Genomic DNA, 24,505 nt, shown 5'->3' with positions numbered 1-24,505 from the left:
ACTAGAGAGCAGTCAAAGTACAGTACAGTACCAGAACAGGTCTTTCTCTAAGTATGTCATTGATTTAAAAAAAAAAAAAAAAAAAAAAAAAACAGCCTTCACAATATTAAATATACCAGACAACGGCTGTGAAAACAAAGCCAGTGAGAACATAAGAAGCCGACAACCTAACAAGATGCCAGCTCACACCTTTAGCATGCACAGCAGACAAGCTCAGACATGGGTGTGGTGCATTCAGATGCTCCCCCCCCACTGCAAATATGAATAATACATTAACAGCACACAAGGTAGAAGTTTCAAAGTCGAAACACAAATATGGCATATACAACTGCATATGTTTAAGACGCGCTGACATGTAAGGTGTTGTACACCTGTGCAACTTTGATTAAAACTGTATGTTTGGAAGTTATTCTGTTGCACTTTCCAAAATCGAATTAATGACCTTCCATAAATGAGGTATATAGGTATACAACTCATCAGAACTGGTTTAAAATTTTCACTCCAACAAAGTGATAGCCTGGCGTTTGTAAAATGGAAAAAGGATACTGGTAATGTAAATGATAGTCTCAAAAGGCTATTTACAGACTTTTGTTGTGCAAAAGGAACTTGTAGTGTAAATTTTAGCAGACAAGTAAGTAGCACCTTACCAGTTGTGCTTTTTTCTTGTGCGTTATTATTAGTCAAGTTATATTATCCTGTTATGGGACATATTGCACACAATATAAGTCAACAAAGTCAACTGTTTTGTTTAATACTTTTATTTCTTTTGCAGCATGCTGTAGAAATTGCAGCCTTTTCTGGCTTTCTCTGTGCTCAAGGAGGAGGAAAAAGAGCGTGTGAACAGGTCTAAACATGGGTTAACCTCACTTAACACTTTCTTTTTGCTTGACTTTAGTTGGCAACAAAAGTCTTGTTTCCATGACACAAACAACACAACATTTAATCACTCAGTTATTCAATCCGTTTTTACTCCTGTGATTGTTTTTAAGCAGATATCTTTTGAGTGAGTGCCTATTGACCTTTTCAGTTCAAACAGTGTGTGTGTGTGTGTGTGTGTGTATACGTGTATACAAGTTCATGTTGCTGAAATGTGTGCTTTAAATCTAGTATTTTCTCTCGTTGTCATAGGTTTTGGTTAAACAAAAACAAAACCTGGCATTCATTTCTAGGTGAATAATTACTTACAGCATAACTGCAACTACAACGAAGTTACATAAAGTAGAAATATTCGATGACAAATGGACTGCTTCACTGTTATTATTTTCCAGTACTTTAAACGCGCCTATGTTATGTTCTTTGCCAGACTGTTTCTTATACGTATATGTTAAAACAACAGAAAAAAGTCAAAGTGTCACGCTACGGCAGTCCTGTTTCCTATTGTGTCCGTATGGGCGCGGTTTATTGCGCAGGGCAGGGCAAGGTGCGCTTTCTTCAGACTGCACGTTCGGCGGCTGTCGAATTTCACTTATCTCCCGCGGAGCCGTCGGGACAGTTAGAAAAATGTCGAAAGGAAACCCGTTAAAATCTGTCATTTCCATCGGGAATGTGGACGACACGTCACTTGCGATGCCGTCGGTTAACCAGAACCGAAGCGCACAGCAACGTGTCCTGGAGCAAGTTCAAAGTATGAAGCGGACAAAGTCGAAGTCCAGCACCAGCAGCAGGAGTGGATCTACTTCTTTGCCTCCAACAAGTAAGATCAGCCACGACACCCAGAGCACAGATACAGCTTTGGATGCTTAGGAGTATCAAGTAGGAGATCTTGGAGATTGTGAGCCTGAAAGTGAAAGAAAGTAGTTAAAAACGTTGACCCTGTCGTCTTCTTCAGGACTCAAAGGCTAGCGTGTAGAAAGCCATTCAAGAAACGTGTTTCCCCCGTTTGGGTTTCGCCGTTTAAGGTCTATACAGAACACAAAACCATCTCTCCTTAGTCCCTCAAGACGAAATTCATAACTTTTTATGTTCGAATATGTAGCCAACATAAACCAAAACTTCATATTAATATGATAATCATTTCTAGATGTTTTTGTTGATAATATTCTATTTTTAATTACAGAGAAACTGTAGCTCAAGCTGAATAATACAACTTTTTGTTATGGTTATAACAAGAGAATCAGTCTTAGAATGCCTTGCTATTGGTTCTCCAAGTCTCTGGATTCTAATATTTTTCTGAAAGATTACCTGATGCATAGTGTTTGATTGTGCTGGAGAGTACTCGACATCAGCTCAACGTCAGCTTTGAATTAAGATAGCGTTTGATTTGTTGCATTTTCATGCTTATTCATCTGATCATTGAGCCCTTGTGTTCCATGGGTGCATCGTCAGGTCAGGAGAGGAGACCCCTTGCATCAGGATAGAATTTTTTTAATAACTGATAAATTGCTTAAAGCTTCAGTATTCTTGTTTTCATCCTGTTTTCCCCCCAGTAGTACTGAGAAGGCATTTAAACATAATTTAGGCTTTTTTGTTAACAAAATGTACTGGTTGTGCAACTGAATGTACAGCATAAACTGCAAAGAAATATTAATGTCACCTCTGATCTGTGTACTTTTAAATCATATCTACTACTACAACAAAAAAGAAACAACACAAGCAAATCACATACCTGTGTTTAAAATATAAGAAACATTTTGAAATAAGAAAGATAGGTGTAAATTATTTAATTAAGTTATTATAGATGTTGTTTTTGACATAGCTCCGCTTTACTATACCACAGGAAGTATGACAAATGTTCATTTACTATAAAAAGTGTGGGGAGGAAATAATATTTATTCACAATATAACATTTAACAAAGATTGGATTTTTATAAGAGACGCTACATAACCTAAATACAATTCACAAACTGAGGATTCAGAGTATCGGTGCAATAGAAATGACAATAGAAGCCTGTATAGCCTTAAAGACAAACGTAAGACTGTTATGAACCGCAAATACTGCAAAACTGACCTTACAGAGCTACAATAGGATGCACTTCAGAAATAATTTGAGTAATGTCAGAAAGCAAGTCCAGCACAACACAGTCTGCAGAGTGTGCACATAAAGGTCAGTAAACAAATGGACACTTGTTCAGCAGCCTAACTAACAAACAGAGTGCAATCATTTATGTGGGTGTTATGAGGAAAGGCGTAATAGAGCTAAAAGAGAGAGCGCGGTGAAGCTTTCTTTCAGGAAGAAACCAAAAGTTAGTGGATGTCACATGTGTAGTGTTACTTTCTCACAGAATTTAATATATGGATTCATAAAATGAGAGTTCCAGTGTGACCATTACATGTTTAAAGACAAGAACCCTTACAGACGCTGATATATTTATGCTCCCACTTAAGGCCTCTGCTTTCTACTAGGCTGAAGTGTTGTCTAACTTTTATTTCATTTCCTTCTTTTTTCTATCAGCACGGTAAATTTATGCATAAACACTACATCAGATATGCCGACAGGAAACAAGAAGATTAACTTTTTTTGCTAAAGGCAAATGCCGTATATTAGTGATCATAAATCAGGTGATTATTGTACTGTTTTACAGCTTAAGAATGTCTACATTTCTCCTCAGGCCCTTCGTATGACTCTGTGTTTGAAGAAATTCCAAAATCACCGCAGAGCACAAATGGAATTATGCTTCTTAAGAATGGCTACTCTAGAAGTGTAAGATTATGAATATCTTTTTTTTTTCACTATTTGTAAACACAAATATTTTGTGGCATTTAGGAATGCTTCCTGACATTTTTGGAATTGTGGCAAAAAACTACCAAAATACATTATTTATATTAGAGCCTTATTTTAAACTGTATTAAATTTAAAAAATACCACATACATTATATCATCTTCTTTTATTAGTATTATTATTATTGTTTTCGTTGTTTAATTAGTGGCACTATTATCAAAAGTTAATTTCTATTTTAAAAAAATAAAGGAATTCTTAAATCAACCATCAGATAGTGGGTGAATGAAATATTCCACTGACACACATTGTGGGACTTGTTGAGAACGAAATTGTGTAACAATGGTCAATCATTAATCCTTTGAGGGTTGGATTCAAAATCACACATCAAGTTTAATCTTGTTTCCTTATTTTTTTTACATGTATTTTTGGAATCATTCCAGAGTCAGAATATTTTTAGAGATAAGTCTTGTGGGGTAATTTTTGCTCGACACCCAAACCTTCTAAAATCTTACCTGCATTGCTATTTTTGGGAAGTACTGTATACTGTATTTATCATTATTTTATTATTTTATTTCTTTTATGTATATGTATAGATGTAGCTATCTATCTTTGTAAATATAAGGTTTGAATAGAAAACGTGAAGACACAAAAATTGTTTTCAGATCCTTCCAGAGGCTCCTCCCACAAAAATCTGTTTAACAGCTTGCCAGGCATTACACCACAGGGTTGCAAACCAAAATGCTCTTTCACAGTTTGATTTGCTCCATGCGAGTCTCAGTGCTGGTAAAATAAGTCTTTGTGACACAGTAATATATTTGATTGCAAACACATGTATCTTTTTTGTGGCTCTGCAGCTCAGCTATGAGAAAAACAGCACCCAGCAAAAAGCCAACATCTCCCAGGGATCCAGTGCGAACAGATACACAGTATCTTCTGCCTATCAATATAAGAGTCACTATGCCCCTGTTGGGCCTATGGGTGTCGGTCAGAGCAACAGCAGCCGCAGCGAGCCCAATCTGGTATTACATCAGCGCACTGTGCCATCACTTTCGGGCCCATCAAAGAGAATCCAAACCATGAAGACTGGTGCCAGCAGGTCACAAAGAGCCACCAGCCAGTTTATAATGAGGACCACGGTACCCCCACCGCAGTATGCTGCAAACGGTCAGACTAAAGCAAACAATCAGTTCATATACAGTCGAATAGACACAGTTAAAGCCCCAAAGCTGACCGTTACCGAGCCTTCATTCAAAAGCAAAATGGATTCTGGGTGAGTCGGAAAATACAGTTTATCATTTCCTGAATTTCACATTTAAATTTTATGTTATGATTAAACAAAATTGCTAATAAAAAAACAAATATCTAAATCACAGCTCCAATGGAAATGCCAAAATTGGTAAAGTTAATATTACTATGAAGGAGGCTGTGGACTTTCTAGCCAGTGATGAGGAGACGTATCAGCACTGTGGAGCTTCCTACATCCAGCACAACACTTTCATTGACGACAAAGCTAAAGAGGAGGTAGCTTACCTCATTCTTAATATGTTCTTAATATGTTCATATGTTTTTATCTTATTTTGCTGTGGTGTTGGAATGCTTATCATTTCCTCCTAAGTGTAACTTGGATCAGTATTGCTTTTATTAGACATGGCAAATGACAAAGGTGAAGGAAATACATTGAATATGAATCACTTGTGTTACAGTGAAAAGCACCTTAAGCTGACTTTTGTGATGTGGTGCCATATAAATAATCTTTTATTTGATATTCTAAAAAATTGCAACTGGCATATTACCAAAACCAGTTAAACTTAAAATCCTTCAGATTTCAGTCATAATTTATTCAGTGACGCTTTATTGGATTTGTAGTAGCAGTGAATGCAGTTTCCAATTACAGCAAATGCTGAGTAGCTGCTAAGTTATACCATTGTTAAAAATGTACTTCATGCTCTTTAATAATGCAATCATTTTATATTAAGCTTCACATGGATTCAATACTAAATGATCACTTGAACAAAAATCATTTTCTTTCTAATAAAAAAATGATTCCAAGCTGCACTTATCCTGAAGTCATGTGTTCCCACAGGTCTTAAAGCTTAATGGCATTCCTCTGTTGGTGAATCTGCTGCGCAGCCCCAGTTTGCAAGTCACCTCTACAGTCTCAGCTGCTCTTCGTAACTTGTCCTTCAAAAACGAGAAAAACAAAGAGGAGATACAGCGCTGCGGTGGCATCACGCAGGCTGCTGCTCTGCTCAAAGATGCAAACTCTTTAGAGCTACAGAAACAGCTGACAGGTACATATTATCACACTGAAATATGCACCTCTATACAAACGGACACACACCTAACCAAACAAGTCTGACAGGGAGCAACTGGTGTGTAGTATTACATAACAGTGTTTACATACTCATCAAGTTCTGGCACATTATATATGTTTACTGTTTTTCAGAGGAAACTACCCAAACGGCTTTCATTTAGGTGCAGTTAAACAAAGATTCTGTAAATGTGTTGAAGAAGGAACAGTTAACTCTATGATTGCATCTGAATAACACGTAAAATAGTAAAACAGTTGAGAAAACAGCCAAATACATATATAAACCTAAACCTATAAAATCAGCATGAATTCTTTTATATTTTTGCGACAGGCAGTGATTGACTATTTCACTCAAAAAAATAACTCTTTGACTGAACATAAAAAAATCATGGAAAGAATTTCCACGTAATTAAATTGCTTATTTTAGCATTATGCAATTCTGTTATTCCAACTTGATGTACTAGAGTTGGACTAACTTGATTAATTAATGATGATTCAACTGTTTTACTACAGTTGAGTCCAACTTAATTTAATTGAGTTGATCCAACCCATGCAAATTACGTTAGTGCAACAAAAATGCTTAATCGTGATAGAAAGCCATTTATTAATGTGGAAATCCTTTCCATGATTATTTTACGTTCATTTAAAGAGTTATTTTTTTTGAGTGTTCAACAAAGTGTGAGGCCTTGTGTAACAAAGAGTCTGGTTAACATAAAATGTTAATGGATTTATAATAACTTGCACTCCTCTTATCTTTACCAGGGTTGCAGTGACGCTGGGGCCTATCCCAGATGTGATAGGGTGGGAGTCAGAGTACTGGACAGGTCACCAGTCTATCACAGAGAGACAGACAACCATTTGCACTCATGTTCAAAGATATTTTAGAAACTTCAATTAACCTAACTCTAATTTATGCACGACTTTAACTGTGGCAGGAAACCAGAGTACCCAGAGAGAACCCACTGCAAACTTGGCCAAATTGCAGATTTGAACACAAGACCTTCTTGCTGCGAGGCAACGGTGCTAACCACCGTGCCACCGAGCTGTCAATCTAGACTTAAAAAAAATAGGGAAACTATGATTACAAGGCTTTATATAGAATTTTCTGTACGTTTTTGTCCTTTACAGGTTAAACCGCAATAAATAGCTGAGGCATATACGTAGTGTGTGTATGGTTGTCTGTCTCTTCTAACCCTAGTGATTTTCCTGTGGTTTGAACTCTTGTGTGATCTTGTGAATTTTGTGAATACAGGCAACTAACCACTCTTACTAGATTGTATCATGTCATCTCAACAAGACTAAATTAAGTTGCTGGATTTCATGCAGATCCTACATAATTTAATTACGTTCACCACAGAAACATGAAATTATTTTGTTCACATTACAAGTTTGAATTTTGTAAATGTAACAACCACCAATTTCATTTTTTTGAGTGTTGATTGACATTTTGATCTAACCGGTCATGTTTCCTTATCTTTCCAGGTCTTCTGTGGAATCTGTCTTCTGTAGACCATCTGAAGCCAGAGCTGTTGAAGAGTGCACTGCCCGTTTTAATGGAGCGTGTAATTCTTCCTTACACAACAGGTCCCAACCAGCTCAATGGGAACAGTAAAGATGCTGACATCTTTTTTCACACCACAGGATGTCTTAGGTAAGAAGAATCATGTTCTAGCGGAGCATCACCAATGAATTCATTGCTTTTCCTTTACTGTTTGGTGTTTCTGAGCAGTGAATACATATCAAACAACCAGTAAAGTTTGCATTATGTAACAATCTTTTATAATTGTTTTCCTTAATTACTGATTTATTTTACTGGGTTATAATGATATGAGATAGAGAAGGTTGGTGATAAACCAAAGGCAGCATAAAACTGTGTAAGAGTTGGCTTCCTTCACATGTGAGAGGTCTTAAATAATCATTATGGAGGTGAGATTTACAGATTATACACTGACCAGGCACCTTTTTAAGTACACCTATTCCACTACTTAACATAAATATCCTATCAGCCAGTTACATGCAGCGACTAAGTGCATTCAGGTTTGTAGACACAATTAACAGGATCTGCTGAAGCTCAAACTGAGCATCAGAATGGAGAGGAAAAATGACTTCAAGTGTGGCATGGTTGTGGGCAGATGGGCCGGTCTGAGTACTTCATAAACTGTTGATCTACTGGAATTTTCTCACACAACCATCTCTAGGATTTACAGAGAATGGTCCAAGAAAGGGAAAATATCCAGTGAGCCTTCTTGATGGCTCAGAACAGAGTCAAATGCCTTGGCTTCTTTCAGCTTAAATGGTAGTGTCAGAATTTGCTATAAACAACATAAAAACGTAGATCCAGCCTGCCTTGCATGGACAGTTCTGGCTGCTGAGGGTTGCTGGGATATCATCTTTGCACGCCTTTGGCCCCTTAGTAACAACTGAACATTATTTAAACACTACAGCCTTCTTGAGTATTGTTGTTCCATTGTTATAATGGATGCACACAAGGTAGTTTATTAACTCAAAAATCTGTTTGAGTCATTTTTTAAACACATGTTCAAATTATGTATGAGGTTTTTTTTAAGGTAAGCTAGCTTCTTTATCAGGGTTGCTCAATGACTCATTGGGGTTGCTGCTTTTGAAGGATTGTCTTCAGAGGTCTGTTGTAATTGTTGGTAATACATTGTAATCTAATAACGTAGAGTATGATAGGGTATCAGCTAAAAACTCCAATCTAAAGCACCTGCCTGACTTCCTGTATTATTCTACATTGCAGCTGTTTATTTTCTGTTTTAATAATGACTGTACAGGATTAACATTGTTTACTTTTAAGGTAAGGTTCGATTGTTCTTAGATGTGATTTCTTTCAAGGGAATTCTTGATACCTTTTCTGTGAGGCCTTGTGTAACTGCTTTAGTCTAACAGATAAACACAGTGGAGTACATACAATGACTGAGTAAAGTATTTATATACTTTGCTTGTACTTTCACATTTTTACCAATATTAAAAAGTAGATGGGTTTGCCAACAGTATTTCTTACTCTGGGGTGTCTAATTAGCATGTATCTTGTGTTTTAATTTCAACAGAAACCTCAGCAGTTCTAAGCAAAGCTACAGACAGACAATGAGAAAATGTCGGAGTCTGATTGACTGTTTGGTCGCTTATATCAAAGAGTGTGTGCAAACAGGAAAAGAAGATGATGAGGTAAACTGTGTGAAAAGCATTGTATATGTAAGTTTTGCATAACATACTATAGAGAAAGCAGGGTAACTGCTGTGTTCAGCTTGTACATATGTTTTTTAGAACCTAGAAAGTTCTCAAAAAGTGCTTATTAAAAAAATTGTTTCTTATTCTTTCTAATCACATTTAATTCTGCATAATTACCTGCTCTAACTGACTTTCACATTTAGTGCCACAAAGTTTTGTTATGTAATCAAATGATCTTAAAGAACCATCTGTCATTTTACAGTAATTTTCCATAATAACTCATGATGTAATTATTATAATTATTGAAAATCTGTCTCCATTATTCTATGTTTATTATTGTAGGGTTACAGTATAAAGCGCCTTGACGCAACTGTTTTGATTAGGTGCTATGTCAATAAAAATTCATTTGAATTTATCTTTTTTATTAGTTTACATTGCACATGTTTCATGTCAGTGAACTCAATGAACTCTTATGTATGACTGTTATCGTCTCTATGTTTTCCCCTGTTGAAATCAGTCAGTCGAAAACTGTGTGTGCATCCTGCACAATCTGACATTCCAGCTGGAGGCCGAGGCTCCTGAGCTGTTCATCAGGATCAATGCTTTGGGTAAAAACATATACAGGAGCAACAGCCAGGACAATATCAGTCCCATCGGTTGTTTCAGCACTCAGAGCAAATCACTAGAACGTGAGGTGAGAAAGACAAATGCACATATTAGAATGGATAAAGTCCTAAGTAGTACTTTTGAACTATCAGAAGTAGTTTAAAAAGTACCTACAAGTACCTGTCAGTCTAGACAGAACCTGTTGTCCCTACCTTTCCCCTCTGCTGGAAGGGTGACAAATGATTTATCACTTGCGCCAACATTATAGAAGTCATTATTAATTCCAGTGTTTGAAATTGACAGTGACAGTGGGAAACTTTCCGATCTGGCTCCGAAATGTCTGTGATAATTGTAACCTTATACTTCAGTCTGTTGCTCATTTGATAAAACTTTTAGAGCTGATTCAAAACAAAACTGACATGTTCTTGTAAAAAAATAAATAAATAAATAAACTAAGAGACAGAATCTTCTTCAAACATTATTTTGGGTTTGTATGTCAGTTTTTAAAGTCACATCACCTGAAAAGCATATTAGCACTTAAAGAACATAAATTTTTTATCCTGAATAGAACTAAACGCAAAGGTTTATTTATTCAAATAATTAATCAATAAGAGAAATACACTTAGCATACCGATCAAGTTAATTTAATTTGACCAGATTCTATTAAATGTATTGTTTTACATTTTACTCATGCAACAAAATTACATGTAAAGTTGAAAAATTACTTCAAATCAATGTTTTTTTCAGTGTATCTGAAACTGATGCTTAGAAAATGGTTTATATCTCCATCTCACCATCTCAATAGTTATTTAAAAAATGTTTACTCAAAAAGCAAAAAACCACAGTTCTTAGACATGCACGGGAATGACTAATCCAATAGTCACAACAGAGACTGAGAAATCTTTTAATAGTCTTCAAATCTCGTAAAGGCGTGTCCCCTTGGTACATCTCCAACTTTCTCTTTCACGGTTGGCTTATAACCCAAACAGACCTCTAAAATAAATCTTTTACCAATAAACAAAATTGTATTAAAGTTTTTGTAGAGTTGCTACATGATTTTTGGGGGTGGAGGGATGAATTGTTGTGTGGTGTACTTGACCCTGTGATGAAATGACTTTTTTTTCTGCATTTTTACTCATGATTTTTCCTTTAACTTAAAGTACATTGACATCATCTTTGATAAAATGTGCTGTATAAAAAAAAAATCCAAATAGGCACATTAATAAGGAGAGCACGCAGGATGGGTTTCAACGTGTAGTACCGTATTGCAGCGGTCTCCAACCTTTTTTGCGCCACGGACCGGTTTATGCCCGACAATATTTTCACGGACCGGCCCTTAAGGTGTCGCGGATAAATACAACAAAATAAAACTAGTACCGGTACCGAAAAAAAGGAGATTTATTCATAACACACGTGAAAAGACCCAGGAAAACCGAGTTAACGATAAAAACGATAACAAAATAACGCTGAAAACCGATAAAAACCCTGAAAACCATACATTTCACACCTGAGCCTCCACTCTCGCGGCCCGGTACCAAACGACTCACAGACCGGTACCGGTCCGAGGCCCGGGGGTTGGGGACCGCTGCCGTATTGCATTCAATACCATCACTTTTTCTGAATTGCCCAGATTTACTTCATGTTCCTGCAAAAATTGTTATGCACACTGTGAGTCTCCACTACTTAAAAACAATCACCTGCATTTAGAGATTAAAAAATGCTTTTTCAACTCATTTATGGAGGACAATTTAGTAGGCCAGAGATAGATAAAGATCTTGCTCTTTTTCTTGTCCAGTATCATTTTGACTTCCCAGTTATTGAAGAGTCACAACCTGCTGGGGCAAGCTGGCTGTTTCATTCCAAAACCCTGGAGAGTTACCTGTTTTTGCTTGGCTCTAGCCAGCGAGAAGAAACACGGGAAGCCTGTTGTGGAATATTGCAGAGTCTCACTACACAGGAAGGCCTCGTAAGGAGAAATATGTTACAAATAGCTGTCTAACACTGATAAAATTTTCACTTGTCTTTTAAACTTAATTTTGGTTGCATCTACAGCTGTCATGTCATTTGCTGAGTTCAGAGGCTGATATGGGCTCTTGTATTCACAGGTCTCCAGGGCAATTGGTCAAACCATTGTACAGAAACTGAATGGGCTTCAGGTTATCAGTCCCCTCTTGAATTCAAAAAAAGTCAACCTGCAGAGGAGCACAGTGGATTTAATAGCCAACTTGACAAAGAATCCTGTCCTGCACAGTGCCATCAGTAAGAATTGGTTTTAATTCAAAATCTTTATATTTGCCTTTATTGTGTACTTTATTCTAAATCTAAACAAAAGACATTTTACTCTTAATTTTATCATCCTAAAACAATAGAATAGTCTTTACCGTGAAATTTATCATCCTGAAAAATCCTTTGCAGCTTTACAAATATTAGTTTGTGTTAAACAGTGAGGGGATTTTGTTTATCTTATCATTAAAGGTCGTAAAGGGCTTCCAGAGCTGCTGGTTATCCTCAGCAATGGCACCACGGGAGGGAATGAATCTGATGATACTCTTGCCATGGCTTGCCAGGCTGCCAGCTGCCTGTTTATGAGGAATCCCGAGATGAACAAGCACTTATTAAACAACAAGCTGATAAGCTCCCTGAACGATCTCAGCAAAAACATGTAAGATTCTTTGTTTAACTGCAGAGAAGTTGGTGGTTTGTATATGACGAAAATAAATAAACAAACAGGTTTATTTAAGCTGTGAGGAATATCTATGATTTGTTTGGAATTTGTTTTTGTAAAATGTACATGCCAAGTACATGTGAATTTCATGCTTTCAATCCAGTTTAAACACTTCCTTCCCCTCTCTCATAGATACTTCCCTAAATCCAGCAAAGCGTCAGCCCTGTTTCTCTGCAAACTTTGGTCAGACAAAGATTTACAAAGCTTCCTGAAACGGGTGAGTGCTAAGATCTGTCATGTTTGGGTGTGTCCTCCGATTATCTTACCTTAGACTCCACACCTCCCTCAGGTATTTGTGAGAATCACATGTAGAAAGATTGAAGGATTAAAATGCCAGCTTAAAAACGACTGAGACATGAGTGATGTAGCTGAGGAATCCCGCAGCTCAGGTTTGATAAATCACTTGGGGGACTTTGTTTGCACATGTTTGTTGTCAAGATAAATCATTTTTTACCTTTGCCATTAAAGCAAATGAGGTTAATGTTTGAGTTGAATGCACCACTTACTGTTAGACGAGTGTATTGACCGATGCAGAACACTCATTTATATTTAACTATTTATCCTGCAGCAAGGGATGAGCAAGTCCTTATTTGTGAATGACATCACCATGGCGGTACAGCGGTCACTCCAAGTTGTTGATTAACAGCTTATCAGACCTCTGAAAGTTGTTCAGTGAAGTAACTCACCTGCGATGTGTCTACACACCCACAGGACATAAAATCACAGAAGCAGAGTTGCAACATTTCCTATTTCATCCATAAACTCTACTTAGTGCATCCCTGAACAAATCACTACATGATCTTTTATATGCTGTAAATTTCTGTTTCCTTGTTGGAATATGGGTGAAAGTCTAGTACAATAAGAGCGAAAATGCAGAAAGTGCACAATTGTATTTGCTTTTCTCATTTTTAATGCTGTCATGTCATGTTTTTATATACAGTTTGTGTCCAAGCCTTCACTTTGGAACCATGAGCTTGCATAAATATATAGTGACACAATGCCTCGGCTTTCATCTTGCACTAAAATGTGTGTCATAGCATGTAATGCACATGTAAAAAGTTTGACAATGCATAACATGACCAAATAAAAATAAATGATATTCTGTTAGCATGGCTGCTGTAGGACATTTGATGTGCATCTCTATTTGTAAATACAACTTTTGCTGTTGGGATGTCCATCTATTTCATATGTATGATTGCCATTTTGAAATTAGCTAGCTGTATTGAACACAGTACTGGTAAGAAAGCTGAAATAAATATATTCTTTTGGCTGCAGAGGTAATCCAAGAATAGTAATTCTGAGTCCTTTTCCACGGTCACTGGTTCAGCATGAAGAAGTTTCCAATCTCATTCATGTCTTGTCACACCCCCTGGCTGCAGTTTGAAATGCTTCAGGACAGATTAGCAACTCATCTCTCGCATTCTGTTTACTCCACCCCTATGATTTATTTTATTAATCCAGGCACTGCAGCTGTTGTTGCGCTCACTCTATTATATAACTGTTGACCAGATTTGAACTTTGGTCGTCCACATTTCAAACCACATAATCCACTGAACAGCCATGAGGGGATTTTGGGTCCGTGGGTATTATTTAGATTTAGACTTCTGGCACAGCTGACCTTTTTTTAAATAATCACTTCATTGTACACTGGAGATTTATGTGTCTGAATGTGTTCATTAATAAAAAGCTTGTATTACTGTGAGAATGCATCAACCTTATGTGGATGTCATATGTCAAAAGCCACAAATAAAACAGGATGCCAAAGTAAAAGTAAACTAACTGGAATCTGTCACATAAAACTATTAAGTTCAGTTTGGCAAAAACTACAATCTGGCTTCATTAAAGCAGGTGTGGCTTTTATAACTATCATAGAGTTGGTATTCATCTGTAAGTTCCCACGAGTGCTGGAGCCACAGATACAAATGCTACGTCCATTTTGTTAGATACAAGTTTATTTAAATTTCTTGCAATCACAAAATCCTACACACCAGAATAGGTTCAGTTGCTCTTATTTCTTTCAGTCAGTTTTCTAAACTTTTGGATTCAGTTTAAAAAAAAAAAAAAAAATCCTTATGTGTTACACATGGTCAGATGAACACAAGTTAAACCACATCATCTGATCCGTCTGCTATCAGTAACTTAACATGCACTTTATTCCACTAACAACATCTAAAAGCATGTACTTTTTTTTATTGTTCTTGCATTTTCAAGTATTAAGAAAATATTATTATCCAGCTTCTTATTCTCAGTCGTTTACAGATGGCTGATGTTGCTGGTTTTTCTCCAGCTGATGTCAGACGTTACTTCCTCAGGCCACGCTTGCTCCTGCCACCCTTTGATCTGAGAATAAAATGAAAGTCAGCAGAGAATCATCATATCAGCGAGCACACAGCCTAGCTTTTTGGTGGTCATCTGTAGTGCTTGTTGAACCTTGTATTCACTCCCACTGGTCGTATATCTGTTTGTGAAAACCTGTATGCAAGGCTGAGTGGCTGCATTCCTTGTGAGTTGACCCTTGAATTGATCTTTAGAAATGTATTTCATTCTACTGATGCAAATAAGTCACTGCGACTGCATTTGAAATTTAAATTATTTTAGGTAAATTTTTTGTCTTAGGGCTTACCTGTGTCTTTTCTAACATTTAAACTTCGTGTCACTGACTTTTTACATTACATTTCTTTGTCTTGCTAAAATCTTGAGTTGCTTTTTCTGAAGTAACTCGAGTCAATATCCATTTGCACTGTTAAGCAGTAATTGCATTAAGATCAGTTTTGCAGCATTTCACTGAATCTGAATAGAGAGTGTAGCCCTGTGCACTTCAGGATTCATTCTTCTACCTTTATCAGCAGTTAAAACATCAATTGCAGCTAGTGACCTAGTTCCAGTAACAGGCATACACACTTGTGCCATAACTTTGCCTCCACCGTGTTTAATAGACGATGCGATATACTTCAGAACAGCTTCTTCTACTTACTTTTCCTCTCCATCATACTGGTAGAAGTTACTCCTGGTTTTATCTGTCTAAAGATTTTTACAGAACTGTGCAGACTCTTTTAGATGTTTTCTGGCCAAGCTAGGAACTCATACCTATTGTGTGGCTGCTGTTCCTGCTCTTGATTGTAATCAGTGGTTTGCACCTTAAATCCTTTTTATGCCCATTTATCACTGTCTCTTGAAAGTATATCTTGACAATTATACTACAACCTCCTAGAGAGTTTTCTTGACTGGGTCTGATGTTGAAAAATATTTTTTCTCTTAACCATGGAAATAATTCTGTCATCATGCTCTTTAGTTGTCTTCTGTGGTCATTGAGACTTTTTAGTGTTGGTGAGCTGGCCAGTGCATTCCTTCTTTTTAAGAACCAGATTGTTAATGAGGCCATTCCAAAGGGTTTTGCTATCTCTTTGATGCTGTCTCTCAGATTAATAATGGCCTCGCTCGCTTGCATGAACATGTCTTTGGACCTAGTTTTAAATAAAAAGTGAATAGATACCAAATGCAAATTTTACATTAGGAATAAACTCTTTTATATGTTTAAGATGTCAAGGAATAACAAGACAAGAGGCCTTATCTAGCTATGAAACCATTTATCAGAAAATTACTTTTGAGCCTTTAGAAATGGGTGACTGTAGAAAAAGTCATTTTTGCAATGCAGTGCAATATTTTGTTAAACCTCAATGTACATAGACAAAATTGCAAAATTACTAAAAAAAAAAAGGTCAAAATACTTACAGACCCATGTCAAATGTTTGTGCTTGTGGCTTCTACAAACTTGATGTCACACTGGGTGCATTTCAGTAGCTTACAAGAGTTATGTTTTCATTATCATTTGAATTATTTTCAGAATATGGTGAGTTAAAATACTTTAGTGAAAGGTTTTTAGTGATTAAAATTTTTAAATGAAAAATAAACAGTGTGCGTATTTTTGTGCATATGATCTGAATATAGAATTACCATGATTCTACTCATTTGTGTTGGAGAACACACTACAAAAGCAGCCCTCAGATACTGGAGTGACTCAAAGCTTTTTAATAGCTGTATAATGGGATGTGCTAACCAATAACTGCCTACTATGTTTATCTGTTGTTGCTACACAAGTCCGTGTCCCCTGCACCTTTATAACCCATGGAGGTTTTTATAAATTCAGATTTATTTCAGTCTGATAAAGTTTTTCTCTTATTGACTCAGGTGTGTTCCTGGTTTGCATATTCTGAATGAAAACCAGTATTAGAACTTTTTAGTTTTTATTCAGCCCTTCACTATATTTATTGTAAAGCCTACATGGCGTCAGCTGGAAAAATATGCATGGTCTTAGTTTGGGTGTGTATATGTTCTTCAGACATGCCAGCATACACTTTTCGCAGTCCTGTTTGCCTGGATATATTCAGGAAATTTTAGCCCTACTATAGGGGTTTCCAAGACAAACGGTTACTTCTACTACTGTTTCAAAAGAATGGAGACCATTGTTGTTAGAAAGCGGGGGGGGGGGGGGGGGGGGAAGCTGAAATGAGAGGAGGTGGAAACCTTTTATTGATAAGTTTCGTTACTACTTTCTCCTCTTACTTTGCTGTAGGTCTACATTTCTGCCCAGCTTTGCAGTCTTTAGTCCATGCCATGTGTTAGAAAGCAAATAAAATCCTAATTTTTGTACGTTACCTTTGCTACTCAATGTCAACAGAAACCACAACAGAATAGACTTACATTTTCTGATGATCACTGACACGATTTCTCAGCACCGTGACCTGAGAAAACAGTAGTTTAACAGTTCATTGATATCTATACTGTGAAAAACCAACATGTTGACTTCTTAGCATTTGCTTTACTATATAAAAATCATCACATCTTCATAAAAACCGTGCAACTAGGAAAACATGAAAGAAAATCAAACTACAATTTTTTTTCAAGAGTAACTGTGGAGGTTAAATTTAAACCAGTCAGACATAACACTATGACCATTAGCTAATGTTTTGCGGATCCCCCTTTTGCTGGCAAAACAGCCCTGAACCATGGAGGCATGTTATCTACTAGACCCTTGAAGGTGTGCTATGGTATCTGACACCAAGATGTTAAAAACAGATCCTTTAAGCCCTGTAAGCGGCAAAGCGGGGCCTCCATGGATTGTACTTGTTTATCCAGCAGGACCCAAGGATTCCAAGCAGGTATCACTGGTGTCTTGCTGCCAGTTGTAAAAGGAAACATGATCCATCCGACCAGGCCACATTCTTCCATTGCTCCGTGGTCCAGTTCTGATCCTCATGTGTCCATTTTTAGCACTTTCTGTCATGGTCCTGGGTCATGTGACCCAGTATTCTGAGGTTCTTGATGTTTTTGTTGTTATTTTCAGTCTAGTTTCATTTCAGTTTATCTAGTTACATTCTGTCATGCCTAGGTTACAGTTTTAGTTCATGATTTATCAAGCTCCCCATTTGTCTCATCCCTGTGTGAAGTTTTCTGTGTCAGATTGTCAGGTTAAGTCTTCGTGTGTTTATCTGTCATGTTTCATGTCCAAGTTTTCTTTTTTTGTCAAGTTCGAGTCATGTCTGGGTCTCGTTATGTTTCCCGTTTTATTTTGAAAGAGCCTTGTGTTTTTTGTTCATTGTATTTAGTTTCACGCCCCCTGTCCTGTCATTGTGTTAATTGTTGTGAGCTGTTTTCCCCATGTGATTCCTCTTCCCTTGATCATTCCTTATGTGTACTTAGTCTGTGTGTTTCCACTCAGTCAGTGTCAGATCGTCTGTTATCCTCATCTCATATTTTTGTAGTTTCCCTTATTGTGACACTGTGTTTCATAGCCCGCTTAGTTACTCTGTGTTAATAGTTTTTGTCATGCCATCAGCCGCAATAAAGGTTCGCTTTATTTTTGGAAACCTAGTTCCGTCTCCACCGTGTCTGCTCTTGGGTCTACCTCTTCTTCACACCGGCGCATCCCGCCATTACACTTTCAGTGGTGCAAAGGCACCAGTAGGGGCAATAAGAATTACCATTAACTTTGTTGGCAATTTGAGTTACAGTAGCACATCTGTTGGACCTCAACACAAGGGTCAGCCTTCTCTCCCTATGTGCATCAATGAGCCTTGGCCATCCATGCTACTGGTTCACCACTGTTCCTTGTTTGGACCACTTGCTCTGACCCAGTCATCTCCATCCATCTATTCACTAACGCTTATCAGCGTCATGGGGTGAGGGCTAAAGCCTGTCCCAGCTACTAGAGGGCAGATATACCCCGGGAATCTCTTGCAGGGCTAACACAGAAAGACAGACAAGCATTAAAACATCTGGACTTCTTTAAGTTTATTGAAGACGTTTCACCTCTCATCTGAGAAGCTTCTTTAGTTCTAAGAGCAATTGGTGGAGAATCTCAGATTTTTAAGTCTTATTGGGAGTGTCCCAAAGAGGGTCGTGGACCCTCCTATTGTTCCTCTGCCTAATCCATGAGCCAAGCTGTGAAAACAGGTGTGGGTCACAATCACCAAAACCTTGGCTAGATGAGTACTATATCCCTTCTATTTTGGATCTTTGGCTGAGTTCCACTCATTATATATAAGAAAACAGTTGTGACTCATTTCAGTGGGTGTTCCCAGGCACCACACTTTCATGTTTTGTTTTCATCTTGGCCTGTATCCTAGAATCTGTCCACTCAGAGGAAATCTTTGGCTGCAACAGCAAGAATCTGTTGACATTTTACCTCGTACTTCTGCTTTGTGCATTTTTGCTGAAGTTCAAATTTCTCGGCCTCTAGTTGGCGCAACCAGTCCCAAAGATCCTTAGCCTTTTCTCTGTAGAGAAAATGTTATGACAGTTTACTGTATAGTGATCAGATGATGAATAAAGATAATTTTTATGTACATGACAGATATTTTGAATAAATCAAGAGAAAGTAAAGTGTTTTAGTAACTCATGCTACAGTGTCATTTTACCTGAGTTTGTCATCTTTCAAATGATCAATATTTAATTCTTTGCGTCGATCATTCAGGATCTTTCTCTTCTTTTCTCTTTCTGTTGGTTTTTTTGTCCCACTCTGTGTTTGCTGGAAAGGAAACAAGCACAAGCGGAAATGCACTTTTATATGTACTTTATAGTAAGATGCTTTAATGGTAAACTAGATTGTTACCCTGTATCCAGTGAAAGTCAGGTTGGACAGAATCATCTTCTTCCTTGCATCGTCATCTGCTCTCTTCTTGGCTTCTTCTTCTTCTTTTCTGGCTTTCTCTTCCTGTTGAAATGATGTAGAGTACCTTTGATTGTTCACACTATTTTGACTGCTGGAAGTGTCTGAATTTGCACAAACTGAATACAATTCATAGGTACAACTGTGGATTCTTAGACAACTTAAACATGTAGGAAATATCTGTTATGTTCTGAAAATGTTACTCTGTAGTAACTACACTTACTGCTAGTTTGTTCTGCCGTTCTCTTTCTCTCTCTGCTCTGATCTTCATCTGCTCTGCTCTCTCAGACCTGCGTTTCTCCTGATATTGAAAAGGAAGGACATTTTTAGTTGAAACGTAACACAATCAAATGGTTGTTGAAACTATAAAAAGAAAAAAATAACATACAATACGCTGTGTGAGGCCAATAAGCTCTTCTTCCTCCTTCTTACGCTTCTCAAAGTGAGCTTCAATCAAAGTCTGGAGCTCAGTCAGGTCTTTTTCCATTCGTTTCCTTTGAATGTCCTGAAAACATCAAGCTCATATTTTATTTAAACAACAAAGGACTAAAGTTTACAAGTGTTTGGATTATTTGTTCATTTTAGTTGGCCCTAAAATTAACTTACGTCAAAGTCCACTTTTTCTCCATCTGGGATCTTGGGAGCTGCCAAGCCAGGCACAAAATTTGGCCTAAGGAAAACAAGAATAAAAAATGTACCTAAGTATGTATTTTAATAGAAATTGTATTGTGTTTGACTTATACAAATATTTTAAAACTTTTCTTACCTTTGCTTGGGCTTTGCATCATCTTTGTATCCACAATAAAAAAAAAAATCAAAGCATTTAGTAAATTAAATTAAAGCATAGAGAAATATTAGAACGCTTATCCTTTGACACACAGTAGTTCCTGTGTTTTGTAAATAACCCTTCCGTACCTCCTTCATTTTCCTCTGTGGCATCTTCTGAAAGATGATATGCAATGTCAATACTGATTAAAGAAACAAAAAGCTCACAGCTTAAAGCATAAAGCTATGGAAGTAGAAATCCTAATAATGAGACGCAACCTACACAAAATCTTCACGCAACAAAACCATTAGTCACTGTCACTTTAGTCACTAAGTGGCTGTCAGTGATGATGGCGTTGGAATGACCCTAAGGCTCGTAAAGCACTTAGTATATGAGTCCGTTAAGAGAAACGTCTCCCAAAGAGATGATAGATATAAAGGGCCATGCAGTCATACAAGCGTTTCTTGTCCAGTTTAGAACAGGCTGCTTCAGATTATCTTGAAAGACAACTTCATGTCTCTACTAGTCTCTGTCCATACAAAGACTGTTTATCTATCGATGCAACATTTTGAGTTAACATTTAAAATGTATAACTTTACTTACAAACTACTTACGCTTATAAAATATACACCTAAAGAAAATAAACATATTTTCTGTGGTTCAGGTGCATTCTCAACTATAAAACTTTAGTTTAGTGAAAATTGTAAAAAATAATAACATTTAATGTTTTTACACATTATTTTCCTTTTACCTGACTTTTGGAATTCCTTCTTTTCCATCATAGATGAAAAGTTTGTTATTTAGAGCCCATCTGGATAACCCCTCCAAGCTACATAACAGAAATGTTATAAGCTAGTTTGCAGACTTTATTCCTTAGATGGAGCCCTTCTGTCAAGTCTAGGCTTGAATCTAAAAGTGACACGACTTTGCAATAATGGTCCCATGGCTTTGTAATACCTTACCTGAAAATGTAAGAAGCAAATCTGATTATTTTAAATCACTTCATTTTTTAATAGAGTTAAAGTTCTTTTTATGATGCTGTCTTTTGTCTTATAGTTGTGTTATATTTTTATTTTTGCTTGACTGTATTATGTTAATATTAAAATTAAAATACTAGCTTTTTTGGATAGTGTTCCAGACAATACAAGTGACTTTAGTCATAACACTCCTGTATTTAAAAATTCCTTTTAAACCAAAGACAAAAAATATCAATAAAGTAGGGAAATTACTTTTTGGCTTTTTCGACCAGCTTCCCTGTTTTCAGAGTACTTTAAATTCTGCTTTTTTGTTTTGTTTTGTTTTTGGGGATTTTTTTTTTCTCCTATCCTCACCGCACGTCTGTAGGGAGAATCATTCCATCAAACATTTGTGGGCACAAATGGAAACTCAGCCTCCTGAAAAGAAGGTAAGTCAAACCAGCATTCGGGAGGTCCTCTAACAGGAATAAAACCGAACGTGTGTATTGTGCTCCTGCTGCTACCTTTCCCAAGGGCTTCTACTGAGAACATAGCCTGACCTACATTACTCACTAACAGCTACTGTTATCTCCATAGAGGGAGACAGGTGCTGCTTGGTTTCAGCCAATCTTCACATGGGCTTGGTTGGACAGCCCCACAAAGGAGACAGAAATAGAGGTATGATCCTTTGTCTCTGCAATGGTGACCCACTGCACCATTTGACTGGAAAGGACAGATCCACTGGGATGTTTATAAAAGGTGAACTATCTCACATCTCAGACCGAGAGGACTGACTCAGAGGACAAAGGTCAATCTGGCAGAAAAGCTACAGAATAGCTACAGTGGCAACAAGATGCCAAAAATACAGTGGGCTGTGCAGTGAAACCAGCAGCTTAGCAGATGCACTGTGTTAAGTAATGATGAATGTTTAAATGGAAGAGTGGAAAGCAACAAAGTGGCAGACAAAAGAAAAAAAGCAAAATTTTGCATTGTTGTCATAGATATTGTTTGTATAAACAAACAATAATATATTCATCTCTTTCACAATGTAAAGAGCAGAGGTCAGCGAAAAGCAATGAACTTTGGCAAATTAAATATGGGTAGGCATTTCTACTGTAGCTGGATTTATGTAATGCATGCAGACATGCAGCTGCATGAATCTGCAGCTTGTAAACTAGAGTGCAAACAGAAACAGTCAAAAACATATCTAGCCCATGCATGGGTTAGGTGAACTGACAAAATGACTCACGTTGTCCTCTGAAAAAATAAAAAAACAGACCAAAATTTAATTTGTTTCACTTTCTAATTCCATTTGCGCTGGCATAACTTTGCGAACGTCAATCTTGTCTCTACAGAAAATAATTCAGTACTTACTCATATTCGGCATCCTCTGTGTCTGACATGTTTAGGATGCAGTTCCTGTAAATGCGAATATACATAGAAGCAAAGTTAATAACTTGGCTTCTACAAACTGAGAGAAACCCAAAATCTAACAAAAAAAAGTATAAAATAGTTACAGATTTTGTTTGATTGTTTAAAAAGACAGAACAGGAGCATGCAGACTTACCCAGCTCGTACAACGTGGCTCAATGGGGAATTGTATACTGTGTCCTTCACTGTGGGCTATAAGCTTTTAAACCCAGTATTGGATCACATGGCGGCAAGCTGCCCATGTCTACAATGGGTGGGCACATACCTGCAAACAGATGGCAGATAGCATCTACTAGAATGGGAAAACATGTATTCTCTATGGACTTGCCTTCACTATTTTTACTCTGTAAAACCTCAGCCAAACTGCACAGGATTATTGCTCTCTGAAGGTTTCAGTTTCTCATGAGTTAGGTTACCTATAATACTTATAAAAATATTTCTGTCTGCACACAAATACATTCTTGCATGGCTCAAGCTCTCCTGATATTTGCTTTCACTTCCTATTAGGATTCTGAAGATGGGTATGACATTTCTACAAGGTTTGCCTGCAGTTTTGTGATACAGTGAAGTAACTGTGCATTTTTCCCACAGCAGAATACTAAAAACAATACTCACATAAAATTCACACCCTTTTTCAGACTCCAGCCTGTGTTCATTGTCTTTGATCATAAACTCTGCCCTCAGTCCTTACATGCAAAAACATGTTACCAACAACATCATTTATGACCGTGCCAAGTCTTTTGATACTCCCGGTGTTTTCGGTAATGTATTTGACCCCACAATCAGGAGATTAGTCTTGACAGCTGAAGCCAAAACTTTCTTTGCAAAGGTAATTCAATGGGAGTTCCTCCTCCACCCTAACTCTTTTCAGGTTGGCTGTGTTTTCTCACATGTCAGTCACGTCTTGTCAAAAGTACAGTCAGTTACATTTTTTGCAAATATTCTATTCATCTATATGTATCATTATTTATTAATAATTTCACATAGTTTACTTGTCAAAAAAAAGTACTATGAGCTCATATAGGACCACTGAAAAAGAACATTGCTCTTTGCCGGAAATTGTAAAAACTATTCCTTTACAGCACCGAGTGAACCTCTTGACATGTTTCTAATATGAAACTGATGCCCGATGAATTATGGCATTTTATCATAATTTTCTTTTTCTTTCTTTATTGCTTTTTTATGTGAACTATTTACACAGAGTGACATCATAGATCAGATAATTTTATATTTATGTTTTCTTTTTTTGTATTTTTGTGTGCATGCACATTATTGTGTTTGTGTTAATCCTTCACAGAGTCAGAATCAGTTTGGTCGAGGAATTTACTGTCAATGTGATTTCCTAACAGGCTCAATGATGCAACCCTGTGTACCCATAAGCACTGTGTGGACCAGGGTAAATAACATGCTGTCTTGTTTCAGTCTCATTTGAGATGAACGTTTGTTAAAGATTTGTCCACTAAAAAAATAAGCATACAAAAAAAAGCTGGTCACATTTTCACATTTTGGCTTGTACGTGTCATATCATTATTTTGATTTTCTTTGATTTAAAAACTATTTTGCCATACGCATAAAGAACGAGGCTAAAGCTCACAAATATAAAGGTGGATGTTGACCTTTTTTTTTTATCATTCATTTTTCTTTTTTGAAAGTTTGCTTTTTACAAAGTAAAAGCATCTATTCCTCTGCTTTCC

General features: G+C 37.0%; 2 protein-coding genes across 2 annotated transcripts; one reads left to right on the top strand and one right to left on the bottom strand.

The window, feature by feature from the left end:
* Positions 1 to 77: 77 nt before the first annotated feature.
* LOC146387587 (plakophilin-1-like) lies at positions 78 to 13,616 on the top strand. Its single transcript, XM_084929305.1, has 13 exons — positions 78 to 1,693; positions 3,549 to 3,640; positions 4,514 to 4,929; positions 5,033 to 5,180; positions 5,743 to 5,950; positions 7,453 to 7,621; positions 9,039 to 9,156; positions 9,677 to 9,853; positions 11,561 to 11,731; positions 11,871 to 12,024; positions 12,241 to 12,427; positions 12,623 to 12,707; positions 13,059 to 13,616. Exons 1-13 carry the CDS (start codon positions 1,285 to 1,287, stop codon positions 13,131 to 13,133), a joined length of 2,409 nt encoding a protein of 802 aa, XP_084785431.1. The 5' UTR covers positions 78 to 1,284; the 3' UTR covers positions 13,134 to 13,616.
* Positions 13,617 to 14,481: 865 nt separating this feature from the next.
* Positions 14,482 to 23,060, bottom strand: LOC146387586 (troponin T, cardiac muscle isoforms-like). Its single transcript, XM_084929308.1, has 12 exons — positions 22,948 to 23,060; positions 22,755 to 22,799; positions 20,574 to 20,600; positions 20,425 to 20,446; positions 20,265 to 20,328; positions 20,047 to 20,163; positions 19,882 to 19,959; positions 19,602 to 19,703; positions 19,408 to 19,517; positions 19,176 to 19,266; positions 17,192 to 17,232; positions 14,482 to 14,830 (listed from the first exon to the last, which is right to left on the bottom strand). Exons 2-12 carry the CDS (start codon positions 22,765 to 22,767, stop codon positions 14,791 to 14,793), a joined length of 705 nt encoding a protein of 234 aa, XP_084785434.1. The 5' UTR covers positions 22,768 to 22,799; positions 22,948 to 23,060; the 3' UTR covers positions 14,482 to 14,790.
* Between the last annotated feature and the right edge of the window lie 1,445 nt (positions 23,061 to 24,505).

Source organism: Perissodus microlepis, chromosome 5 (assembly GCF_051167445.1).
Source record: "Perissodus microlepis isolate ML-2025 ecotype Zambia chromosome 5, ASM5116744v1, whole genome shotgun sequence".
Taxonomy (NCBI): domain Eukaryota; kingdom Metazoa; phylum Chordata; class Actinopteri; order Cichliformes; family Cichlidae; genus Perissodus; species Perissodus microlepis.
This window is presented reverse-complemented; position numbering and strand designations above follow the sequence as displayed.